The 13583-nt window shown below is 37.5% G+C and overlaps 1 protein-coding gene across 3 annotated transcripts in view; it reads left to right on the forward strand.

Annotated features, from left to right (window-relative positions):
• Positions 1 to 8365, forward strand: part of LOC149924945 (cardioacceleratory peptide receptor-like) — a 244890-nt gene extending 236525 nt beyond the window's left edge. Inside the window, exon 8 of one of the 3 annotated variants that reach the window (XM_090160278.1) lies at positions 6899 to 8365. In XM_090160278.1, coding sequence (XP_090016404.1) covers positions 6899 to 7250 — 352 coding nt within the window. In that variant the 3' untranslated portion in view covers positions 7251 to 8365. Of the gene's footprint in view, positions 1 to 1223; positions 1250 to 1705; positions 1807 to 6898 lie in introns of those variants that run through there. The other 2 variants (XM_090160279.1, XM_090160280.1) reach the window with 2 other exon arrangements.
• The last annotated feature ends 5218 nt before the right edge of the window (positions 8366 to 13583 follow it).

A 13583-nucleotide genomic window follows, 5' to 3' on the forward strand; every position in this document is an offset into this window, starting at 1 on the left:
TCCACGTCTTTAGATATTTAAGGTCATGTTTTTAGATAAGTTACACTCTAGATATCTCAGTTCATGTTTCTAGATAAGCTCCTCTCTAAATATCTCAATAAAGGTTTTTAGATAAGCTCCTCTCTAAATATCTCAATAAAGGTTTTTAGAGAAGTTCCACTCTAAATATCTCAATAAAGGTTTTTAGATAAATTCCTCTCTAAATATCTCAATAAAGGTTTTTAGATAAGTTCCTCTCTAGATATCTCAATAAAGGTTTTTAGATAAGTTCCTCTCTAAGTATCCCAATAAAGGTTTTTAGAGAAGTTCCACTCTACATATCTCAGTTCATGTTTCTAGATAAGCTCCTCTCTAAATATCTCAATAAAGGTTTTTAGATAAGTTCCTCTCTAAGTATCTCAATAAAGGTTTTTAGATAAGTTCCTCTCTAGATATCTCAATAAAGGTTTTTAGATAAGTTCCTCTCTAAGTATTTCAATAAAGGTTTTTAGATAAGTTCCTCTCTAAATATCTCAATAAAGGTTTCTAGATAAATTCCTCTCTAAATATCTCAATAAAGGTTTTTAGATAAGTTCCTCTCTAGATATCTCAATAAAGGTTTTTAGATAAGTTCCTCTCTAAGTATCCCAATAAAGGTTTTTAGATAAGTTCCTCTCTAAATATCTCAATAAAGGTTTTTAGAGAAGTTCCTCTCTAAATATCTCAATAAAGCTTTTTAGATAAGCTCCTCTCTAAATATCTCAATAAAGGTTTTTAAAGAAGTTCCACTCTAAGTATCTCAATAAAGGTTTTTAGATAAATTCCTCTCTAAATATCTCAATAAAGGTTTTGAGATAAGTTCCTCTCTAGATATCTTAGTTTATGATTTTAGATGAGTCTCTCTAGAGCGTTTTTGAGACATGCTTTTTCATTTTAGTTCCTTTATAGACTTTTAGCTCATGCATTTAAATGACTTTCTTTATAGTTTGGGACAAGTTTTAGTGAAATAGTCCCTCTATAGCTTTCTTAGTCCATGTTTTTAGATGAGTACATCTATAGATTTCTTGGTACATGGTTTAGTGAGATAATCACTCTGTAGCTTTCTTAGTCCATGCTATTGATGGGTGTTTCTACAGGATTCTTGGTCCATTATTTATCGTCTAACCTCTAATGCAATAGTCCCTCTATAATTAATCAAAAATTAAGATGAGTTCCTCTAAAGGTTTTTTTGTCTTTTCTTTTAGGTGAGTCCATACATAAAGGTCTCCGTCCAAACTTTTGAAATGTGTCCCACTGTACATTTCTTGTTCCATACTTTTGCATTTTAAAATTTATACTAAACCCGTATATGTCATTTAGCTAATAAACGTTGAATCTAAAAATATAAATTGAGAAAACAGAGAACATTATTTTTATCCGGAAGAGGTTTTTTTGGGATCGCTCTAATAAAAAGCGCCCCCTAGAAACAAAAACAGCCGTAATCTTTTTAGCCACAACAATTAGATTAACCTTAAGTCGGTTTTCCTGCGCCATTAGACCCCGCTAAAAAGCACAAAAAACAAAATAAGTTTGTCCCTTTTTCCAGTTCTGAGAGGTTTTTCCTCGAAACGTTTATTCGACTGTTTTCATTCGCTGTTAATTGAAAACAATATAATGGCGTTTTAGTCGGAATTTACAAAGTAATGGGATTATTCAGAGTTATATTAAAAGCTAGTTTTATTATCAGAACGAGGGAATTATATATGGAGGCACTTGGAATATCTAAGGCTCCATTGAAAACGAGCGGGGCTTAAACTCCTTCGAAAGGCCGTTTCACAGAGACAAAATTTACCGGATTTTACCGCCGACAGCGCTGCCGGTAAACGAGAAAACGGAGAAAAATATGTTCAAATATATTTACTTTATTTTGCCGGTTTTTTAAGCACTTTAAGCTCGACGAATCAGCGAGCGTTACACTGTGACCTAGGACCAACAAACACAAGGAGAACGCAACCCATCAAAAGTCGTGCATTTTCTTGCGTACATTTTTCATTGGTTAGACGCTTTAGCGCCTGCTGCCGTCGGAAGGGGAAAATTCGGAAATTGTCTTCCCCCTTTCCGTCTGGGAGCAACAAACACAAGGAGAACGCAGCTAGCCTTTAAACACGCTAACGCAGTGTTGTGTACAAATTTCATTGGACGAACCTTTACGCTGAACGTTTTACGGAAAGGGGAAGACAATCTTGGCACAACAGTTGAAAGTTCAACCGTAAATCAAAAGTCGTCTGCTATTTCTTCACATATTTAGTTGACGGATATTAAGGCAGATGGCGCTATATTTTCTAAGCTCGAAACCTATACAAACGGTTGTCCCTTGATTATTCTTCCCAATACGAGTGTTCTATTGACACCAGAGTGGTCTACCGTTAAAATGCGTAATCCGATTGTTGCCAAAGTTTTCACCCCACTGAATTAGTTAGGAACGACTTGGTTAGAAGGTCGTAATTATGGAAATATTCGTTAATAATAAGAAAATATACGCCGTCTTAAAATTCATGGCATTTGGCCAGCCGATGGCGCCTCTTTCGGTGGAATCGTGAAAATTCCCATGAATAACGAGCTCGTTTTCCTTATATTAAGGAAATAAATAAATAACCAGATCTGGCAAGCTTAAGCTGTAACTACGAAGGAAGGTAATATTAGCGTTAATTGAGACAATCGAAAGCGCTGCCTCACTAATTGCGAAAGTTCGTTAGGACCATAAATTGGGTCGACCGTTAAGATCTATTTCTTCTTTTTGGTTCTAGAAGTGGGGACGTACGATACGTTTACCTTTCACCACGAAGGTTTTCGGGTGAGCGGAGATTACGCCGGTGATACCCTACAGAAAAACCACGCCCCTTTCTGTCGGTAAGGGGGGGAGGGAAGGCTCTCTCTCTCTCTCTCTCATTTTCTCGCTAAACGTTTTCGCTACTACCCTAATTCCAGGAAAACGAATATTCGAATGACTTCGTGGTTCCAGAGCTTTCTCGAGGGAACTCGGAATTAATGGATCTTTAGCAAAGCTGCTTAAAAGCTAAACGTATCAAAACTGACTTTCATTTTAGGTTTGAATTATTGTTCTCCTAACCTTGTTTGAGCTTGGTTTGAATTAAGCCTTTCTAGTTGACAAATTTCGCTAATGGCTGAAATTATTCAAAGGTTTCGAGAGCGTTGAAATTTAGTTTAGTACGAACGGAATCATAGAAAATTAGAAATGAAACGAAGCTTATAAATCTGGTAAAGTTGGAGGTTTCCGCTGAAATTGGATACACCCATTTTCATATCGAGATTAAAGGGACACATAATCCTTTAAATTTTAAAGGGGGGTGGGGGCTATAAAGTAACGTGAAGGTTTACCTGAATTTCAGCAAAAAAAATCAAAGGATTCTGTGAACCTTCAAACAAATTATATATACTATATATATACTATATACTAAGGCGTATTTGAATTTAAACCACAATTTACGTTTTTTAACATGCAAAAACTACGTAGCATAATTATCTGTTGGCTCGCGTGGCATGAAGGGCTTGCCACCACCCTCCTTCGCATTGTAACCCGGCCACCTGAAATAATGGCTTTAAAAGTCGCTTGATGACTTAGGCCTAGCTGGTTATTATTATAGGTATCATTAACTTATGTTATTATCTATTCATTACCTTTGGCTAGAATATTTTCAAATTTAGTATTTAATTTTAATTTAAATACTACAGTTATCCGACATCAGCTGTCACTCATTTTTTTACGTGCAAACGCTTATTATCATCCCTCTACCGGAATAAAAATGCGTAACTCACTCCGCGCGGTTGCGAAGGTATGTCACATGAAATGATCCTGTTAGCGATAGCAATCGCTGTTATGCCTATATTTCCCGATAGAGGGATGGGAATAACCGTTTGCCAAGAAGGTTAAGTGGCACCAAAACGTCCCTCAGGGCCGTGCAGAGGTATCCTGGGGCCCGGGGACAAACTTAGTCGCGGGCCCCTTCGATTTGAACCCCCCCCCCGCCTTGAGCCCTGAAACCTTCAAGTTATCTTGATTTGCACCCCCCCCCCCCTTGAGCTTCTTCGTTGGGCCCTACAGCTACGGGCCCCCCTCGTGGGCCCTTTTCACCCGGGCCCCGGGGATTTTGCCCCCTTTCCCCCCCTCTGCACGGCCCTGACGTCCCTATAACTAATTACTTCAAATTGAAGGCAAGTTGAGACTAACCGTTGCCGAAGTCATTATAAAGGTCTGTTCACGGGAAATTTCTCCACTAGAGGACCTTGAATAAGATCAAGGAAACCTCTTATTAAGTTCAGATCACAGAGCCATCTCTCGTGAATCAGAAGCAAAAAAAAAACAAATCGTCACGTGCGTCGTTAAAACGTATCCCTTTAAAGGGATACCTGGACGAGCATTTCTTATAATGTAGACAACGACCCAATACATCAGCTTTTGGTGGCTACAAAAATGCATTTATAATTAGAGAAAATGACTATCCTTGGGCACAACGGTCTTTTCCAGTGGGAATAATACCTCTAGAATTACAGTATCAATCTGCCTTCCGCGAAACAAATTTTTCAAAACTGAGAACTCTATCATTTGTCGGTGGCGCCATCCGCTGTTAGCGGCGGGAACTATATTCTATGAAGGGGGGAGACAGAATAACAAAAAGCAGGGATTGGTGTACGTAGCAACAAGACCTTCACACCAGGCGCACAGGGAGAAAAATTAACCAGCCAAAAAAATAAAAACACACAAAAAAACGAAACGCGCTTAAAAACAAAAACATAAGATATATACAAAAAGAGCAAAAAGAAGTTGACAAGTGTCCGAAATCACATCTTGCCAACCCGCGTGTACAGCGGTAAGAACGCCCACCACGGGTCAACGGTGGCTGGGAGACCCCTATATCCTATGAAAATGACTTTTTCCAATATTCCTCCTTGAAAGTGATAGATGGCGCCACCGTATAATGATAGAGTTGACGGCTGAGTGCGCCGACTCGAAATTTCCGAATTTGTTTCGCGAAACCACGACTCCCGAACGCGCCTAGGTAATTCTAGCGGTATGATTCCCAATTCAATAGAAATAATTATGTAAAGTACCTGAGAGGGGTCGAGAAGAGGTTTAAATTTTAGTAAAATTTAAACCTCTCCTTGCGAACTAGAGAGGGGGGGGGGGCAAGAAAAACGTCACAAGTGTGTACTTCAATGGCGTTGGAAGACGTCAGTCTTAGTGTAAAAACTCGGATTAACACTTTTCTCTTTGAGTTTGCAAGGTCCTTCCCCACTGGTGATAGGGATTTTTCCGGAGCTCTTCGGTTTCCCCTTTCCATAAAACATGTTAAGGTTAAGGGTCATTACTAACGTAGGGAACTGATGGCTAGTTTGCCACCTAGGAGCAACAAACACACAAGGAGAACGCAACCCGTCAAAAGTCGTGCATTTTCTTGTGTATATTTTTCATTGGTTAGACGCATTATCGCCAGCTGCCGTCGGAAGGGGAAAATTCCGAAATTGTCGTCCAACTTTCCGTAAAACGTTCAGCGTAGAGGCTCGTCCAATGAAATTTGTACACAACACTGCGTTAGCGTGTTTAAAGGCTAGCTGCGTTCACCTTGTGTGGGGCTGGTGTGTTTGTTGCTCCTAGGTGCCACGAAGAACTTGCCACCACCTTCCGGTCTACACAATTTCATCCGGTCACCTGGGATAAAGGCATTAAAAGTCGCTCGAGGACCTGGGCCTAAGGTAACTAGGGGGGGGGGCGAACCAGGTCCCACTCGTTTGGGGCCGTTTTGGAGGTGACACCCGACCGTGAAAATAAAAACTTACACAAACAAGAGAAATTCGAAAAAAACTTTTTTGGAGGAACTAATAGGCCCGTCAATAAAACATCTTCAAGGAAATTGCCAAGAAGTAATATATCTGAGAGCCAGGACCTGCGAGTTACTGTTTATGTGTTGCTTGTTGGAACAATGAAAATTTCTCACTGTACGATATGCAACAAGTGATTCCTTATCACGAAGTAGCTTTTTTTGACATATTAAAGCTTAACAAAAACCGGACGTTACAGGTGAAACGTTTCCATTATTTCAACAAGCACCAAATAAACAGTAACTTCTGTGCGATTTCCTTTAAGATGTTTTATTGAATTGCCTATTACATTCTTGGTGGCAACTAGTGTTGTAAGTCGGAAAATTTTCCAAAAATGACCGAGGCCTTTTTTTTCCGGAAAATTTTCCGTATTTTTCAGAAAAAAATAAAAAAAGTTTTCATTCCATGATTAGTCTAATATATTGTTTGCAAAATTAAATAAAGCGGCATTTTTGCCCATATTTTCAAATCTGAAACTCGTTATGAGCGATAGTGACGGGTGCGACAATTCAGTCCGCTCGTCCATCTGATTAATTAGGTGTGAGATGTGTGTAACGGTCACGCCAACAGGGGGACACTTGGGGATAGGGAAAGGACACCCGAGGCGGAAGTATGACAACCACCCGTTGGGGCATTTGTGGTCGTCCTCACACATCCACCCACAAACTCTGCCACTCAGACGCTTGGGATTACAGGAGTACGCCACTACTCCCGACTGAAAGTAAAACTAAACCTCTAGACTAGTTTAAACTGATTAACAATGTAACACTATTAATGTTTTGTAGTATGTTTACTGATATTAGACATTTTATATCGATAAAAAGTTAAAAACATTAAAAACCCTTAAAAAGTAATTTATGTTTCAATTTTTTATTTATCCGATTTGCGGAAAAGTTTCTGGAAATTTTTCCACATTTTATTTTCCCGGAAAATGAACAACACTAGTGGTAACGAATCCTATATTGTGTAAATAATTTAATATAATATAATAAGTGAAACATTTCATTTGTTTCTGTTCTCGGTTCTATTGGATTCTGAGTAGGAGGCTGCCATTGTGTAACTGGCTGGCCGAGCATTTATGCTGCTGCTGGCCTTCCGTGCGGCGGATGACCAGGTCCAACAGCTTGCAGCGAGCCACCGAGTACTCCACCATGACGGACACCGCCATGTCTCGCTCGTCCGGACGTTGCTCGGCCAACTCTCAGCGCATCCAAATGCACAGCTGCCGAAACATCCCCAAAAAGACTTTGTTGCTGTCGCAGAAGAAGGTGGATGGAAATGGATGTTATTCCGGAAGCAGGACCAGCATCAACGCGTCGTTCGCCCCAAACCACATCCCCAGTTCGACCGTCACCATCGCTGGCGAGACCAAGAGTGACAATTCCTTCGTGTGATGACCCAGGACCAGACGCGTGTCCAACCCGGTCCAGCTCTCAATATATACCGGCGTCTCCTCACTTCTCTCGTACCTTTATCGTTACATCCCAAAGATACGTATATGTGGCGACCGAGGATGTACACTCGGTAGTTATCCTCCGAACGTTACGAATTGACTGTTGTCGATATTATATTCTCAGTATTACGATTACTATAAATAATAGACAATTGAACTGTATACCAAATAATTATATATACGTGTCTAAATAAGTGATAATTGATCATTATTATAAAATATTCTATTACCATAAGTTACGTAATTTTCGTAAGTGGGATACGCCGTATTCTTCCAACGCTAATTTTTTACTGACAGTCTGTTTCTACAATGGCCACTTTATAGCTAAGAGCTTAAAATTCTACCAATCTTTGGAACTTATAACCGCCAAACCTTTTTTTACGAAGCAGCCAAGGCCTAACGCTTTCTGAAGTAAAAATAACCTTTGTTTTGGTGAAATAATGATAAATTATTGAATCGGAACGAAAAATTGGCTATTGCAAACACTCACGTTGTTTTTGAAGCTTAGACCTACAAATATCCACCCACTCGGAGCTTTTGAAGATTGATCATGTAGTTTTGTTTGAGTAGACAATTTTCCGTTTGCCGCCACCACAGTGCTGACGTCCGGTTGAGTTATCTTAGCTCCCTATTGAGTGTACGGTCCCTTCCATAAAACCTTGTAGAGGTTAACGGTATTAGTGAGTGTAGGGAGCTGTTCGCTCGCGTGAAATCATGGAAGAAGTAGAGAAGGAACGGCGGTCAGAATAGGAAAGCCTGGACCGAAAATGTTGTTGTCTTCCCTCATTTCAACCCCCTGTTGGTTAGGGCACTCGGTCCTTAATGCGCATTATTCGACGCGCACCACGTCACGGCGGAGTCTAGTCAGCTGTGAACATTAAAATATATCTTCCGTGTGTTAGTGTTGAGCTTCACAAGGCGCAAAGGCCTAATTTATTTACTTTTTTTTAAATAGTGTTAAGTTTAGCTTATGAATAATTATCTACAATAGTAAACTATAAAAAAGTTGTTACACGGGTTGTAAAAATAGCAGTAAGTTTTACAAAGAACCTTATATGAAGAACGTTTATTAATATATATATATATATATATATATATATATATATATATATATATATATATATAATCTTGATTGCTTGATCTCGAATCGTTTTTACACCCTTTGTAGCAACAGTCTAGCTGATTATTGTTATAATTCTGAAGGTATTTATTTTTGAATTTAAAAACGTAATCCGATTCAATATTCCATGACTATTTTGCGTTGTTTTAAAGTTTGAAAGCTATTTTAATTTCACGAAGCCTTGGCTTCAAATGGTAAATAGCGAACGGAAATGATTACATTGCCGGAAGTCAAGTTTTCGAAGTTGGTACAGGGTGTCGATTTTTAGAAACATTTGGTGTCACTGAGAAGAAAGGATGTTGTAAAAAATTACTCGAGTGTCACACTTATACTTATTATGTTTCTTATGATACGATGAAATTAATTTATTCTTTAAATTATATCCAAAGAAATAGCCGTAATATAAAGAAAAAGTCTAGATATTAGTGAAACTGCAGTGAACTATATTATATATATATTTTAATATTCGTACCTTTCTGTTTCTAGAAATTAAAGGAAAAAGATGGTCGAAATTTACGTATGTCAATTTTTGTATCAAAAATGTTACACACGACCAGAAGCTCATAACATATCCCTTACGAGATAAGTATCGATCTCCCTATACAGCTAATATGATTAGTTTGTTACATATATCTTCTCTGTTCTTCAAAATAAGTTACGTCATACCTTAACTTTTTAAAACTTTTACTGGCGAAGAAGTAGATAAATAAATTTTACATCGTCACAAGTTGTCTCAATGAAAACTTCGTTTCATTATTATATCGTAGATACACACTTCTCTCGTTAGAGGCATATTATGAACTTCTGACACGACGTATTTCCTCCTAACCCGTAGTATTTATACGAGTCCCAAATTGCAACTTTAAAGTTAGTATCAAACTCAAAAGGCTGTATTAAAAGCTTATCTTTCATAGATTATTACTTTTTCCGTATTTAAATTTGTTCCGAAAGAATATACACATAGAAATTTTTGTAGTGTTCGAAACTCAATAAAATATTTTAAAACGTTTAAATAAAGTCTATTGAAATTAGTGTATTTTGTTAGTGTAACGATTATCATAGTGTCGTTATCATTCAAAAATGGAACGATTTATCGCTTAAATTCATGCACCAAGAATCTCAATTCAGACCAGTCAACATTTGGCGAAACATTGTCGGAAAACAAGAGTCGCAAATCGACTTTCTCAATGCCACACAAACGATTTTGTGGGCCAAGTTTTTGAAGACCGAGCCCTAGATACAAATATTTAAAGCAACTGTCGGTTCCATCATTGCCACCTGCATTATTAAAAGGCCCCTGTTATTAGAGATGGCCATGAATCTATCCGAATCTTCGAAAAAAATTACTTTCGTGGAGAGCGTGGAGCCATCTATTAATGGAAACGGAAGCTAAAATTCCAAATAGCGAAACAATAACGTCGTCAGAGAGCCATTATAGAATATTATATTTAGACCAATTTTACTCTACTTAGTGAACTTTAAGCTAAATAATATATCCCATATAAAATATATTGTAAACAATTACTATAATTGAAGTTATAATTGACAAATTTAAAAACGAGCCAAATCAACGCGAAGCATACTTTTATGTCCCGCCTTTTGGGTCAAAATCTAGCTTCAGCATCTTGTTTTGATTTCGACGCTAGCGACATCTGTTGAAGAAAGAGCTACTTCACCTAGAGGCGACACTTGCTTTAAATCGAAAAAAATTCATTTACCTCCTTATCAATGAACAAAAGTAGTTAGCATAGAGAAAAGGTCAACCTATGGACCACTACATCCTGTTCCTTGAACAAGACGGTTACAATCCTTTTTTCGGAACTCGAGGTAAGTTATTTCAGAAATTCAGTTTTCCATTTCTTGCAATTGCAGCACTTTCATCTAGAAGGTAATTTTCAATACTTTTAATATTTTCCTTGGGATCTACAATTTGCTGCCTCTGTATAGAGTGTGAATCTAGTTTTTTTTGCGATACACAAATCGGTGTCGACCCAAGGCCTTAGACACCAGCACACAATAACTGATTAATCAGGGTGAGATAAGTGTAACGGCCACGCCAACGGGGGGATACGTGGGGACAGGGGTGGAGACACCCGTGGCGGAAGTATTCCAACCACCCGTTGGGGGTTTTTTGGTCGTCCTCACACGGCCATCCATAAACTCTGCCTCCCAGACGCCACTACTCCCGGCAAGTGTGAATCTAGTTGTCCAAAAGGTTTTAATTATTTTAAATTAAAATTCACCCTCTTTTATTATTTATTCTTCATATAGTTCAATGTTCAAATTTTTAATAATGCCTCGACAATCATTGGACGCTTCGTAAAAATGTATATTGTATCAAAGGCGGAGTGCACTACTCGATTTTCTAGCGGCTCTTTATTGGAACACTGTATAGCGTTCCTGTATATATTCTAATTCCCTATATATATGTTACATATTTGCGGTTTTTAAATTCTCTGTCTGTCTGCTTATATATATTTTTTTTTCGCGCTTCTCGTATGCATTCGGTAAAGTGATTCTTGTATATACCTATTGTTTGTATTACTGTGTCTTGACGTGATGGGTTTCGACCTTTTGTGGGGCAATAAAAAGAACTTAAGAACTTAAGAACTTCTCTACTTAACTCTCTACTCATAGCGCATGCGCAGATGTAGTAATGTAGATGATAATATTAATAATAATAACAATAATAATATTTATCGCATTTACAAGTACCCTTGTCCTTATGAAAGTCACTGTTTATAGAGTGCTTGTTGAAATAATGGAAACTGTTCACCTCTACGGTATGCAACAAGTGTTCCCTTTTAACCAGTAAGCTTTATTTAAATTAATTAGGCTTAGCAAAAACATGACTTTCTGTTTACAGGTGTTAAGTTTCTATTATTTCAACAAGCACTATATAAACAGTCCTTGATGGTCCTAGCTCTCGGAAATATTACTTCTTGGCGATTTCCTTGAAGGATGTTTTATTTAAACACCTATTCTATACTTATGATGGATCCGAGGGGCAGGTCACTTCCTTGATTAACGACGCACCCCTCAAAAGATTAAATCCGATTTAATCGTGATTATTTTGATTAAATTCAATTTAATCACGATTAAGTTGATTAAATCACGTTTAATCGTGATTAGAATGTTTAAATCTGATTAAAATGATTAAATCGGTTTAAATCTGATTAAAATGATTAAATCTGTTTAAATCTGATTAAAATGATTAAGTCCGATTAAAATTATTGAATCGGTTTAAAATGATTAGATCATGATTAGAATGATTAAATCTCGTTTAAATGATTAAATCCTGATTAAAAAGATTAGATCATGATTAGAATGATTAAATCTCGTTTAAATCGTGATTAGATTTTCTAATCTTGATTAGATTTTTTAATCTTGATTAGATTTTTTAATCTTGATTACCCGGATTTAATCACGATTACCCTGATTTTATCATTTTACTATGATTAAGACGCACCCAAAATGGAAGTGACCTGCCCCTCGGATGGATCAATAAGTTTCATATTTATTCTACCAGGTTTAACACAAGCTTAGGCTAACGGTCGCTAGTTACGTGTAAATTCAAGAGGTATAGCGCTTGTTTGCAAACGATATTTTGATAAAGAATATGGTTTGAGTCTATTTGATCGATTCCCAAATGATCGAACGGGTCCCATTTGATCGAATGGCATTTGATCGAATGGCATTTGATCGAACGAAATTTGATCGAACGAAATTTGATCGAACGAAATTTGATCGAAAGCTACTGTAGGGTGAAACTACTAGTTTTTGGGAGTAAATCGAAAAGGCAACGGTGCATACGCGCCTACGGCGCGCGTACATCAACCTAACCTAACCTAACCTAACCGGACCCTATTTATATATATCAAAAACAACGGGCCGTTATCGTCGATGTCATAAAAAATTCCATCATATAGTGTATAAAGTAAAAATCTCTTCATCTTTGTGGCTTAATACAGTTAAAGCAATGAATTATTCCCTCATTATTCCTTCTGCACTTAAGCAATGAATTATTCCATCATTATTCCTTCTGCACTTAAGCAATGAATTATTCCATCATTATTCCTTCTGCACTTAAGCAATGAATTATTCCATCAATATTCCTTCTGCACTTAAGCAATGAATTATTCCATCATTATTCCTTCTGCATTCGGTAAAATAAAAATATACCAACTGGTACTATAAATACTTTTGAATTCGATCAAATAGTATTCGATCATTTGAAGGTTCGATCTTATGAAACAAATGACAAATGGGATTCGATCAAATGGAATTTCGATCAATTGCAACGTATAATGATCGACTGTCGATCACATATTTTTCGATCAAATGGACCAACACCTAGAATATACTCCTTTTAATAGATTGATCCTGAAAGTCAGTGGGTAAATATTTCGTTCCTCCTATTTTGTGAAGAGTCACTTCCCCTACGTCATAACTTCTTCTCTTCCGCAGTCTGTCCTCCGAGCTAAATTGAAGACGACGTAACAGACCATTGTTAAGCTAAAAGGAACCACCTATGGACTGCATTGTAAAGGAGGATAAAGTAGATTAGTCCATTATGAAAAGGGATAATAAAGCTAAACCCTAAACCCGAAACAAATGTGAAGAAATTTAAAATCTTACTAATAGCTCGTACCGATAGGTCTTCGAGCAAACAAAAAGACGCGAAAACTCGGACCAAATAGATCTTCGAGTGAAAAACTAAATTAAATTAAATAAAATAGCCAGAAATTCCAACGGTAGACCGGTTTCGTCCTATTTGGGACTCGTCAATACCGTGCAAAGGTGGGACCTGCAGCAATTTGTGACGACCTGTCCAACCTGCACCTGCCAAGTTTCTAACCTGTACCACCTGCAACCTGCAATTTGTCCTAAAACCAATGATCTACCCAACTTGCACCTGTAGGCTATTTCACCTGTTCATTGCGTGCGCGTCTTTTTGTTTGCTCGAAGACCTATCGGTATACGAGTTATTAGTAAGTTTTTAAATTTATTCAAATTTGCTTAGAGTAACAGACCAGTGCCATTTAAGTTTTTATTAGAAGTACCCAAAAGTAGAAAAAGATTGGTAATTACGTGCAAGCCAGTTATACCACTACCAAAAACAATTGTTAAGCTTAGTTTCCACTAGCGCGTTAT

Source organism: Leiobunum rupestre, chromosome 10, assembly GCF_980474605.1.
Source record: "Leiobunum rupestre chromosome 10, qqLeiRupe1.1.hap1, whole genome shotgun sequence".
Taxonomy (NCBI): domain Eukaryota; kingdom Metazoa; phylum Arthropoda; class Arachnida; order Opiliones; family Sclerosomatidae; genus Leiobunum; species Leiobunum rupestre.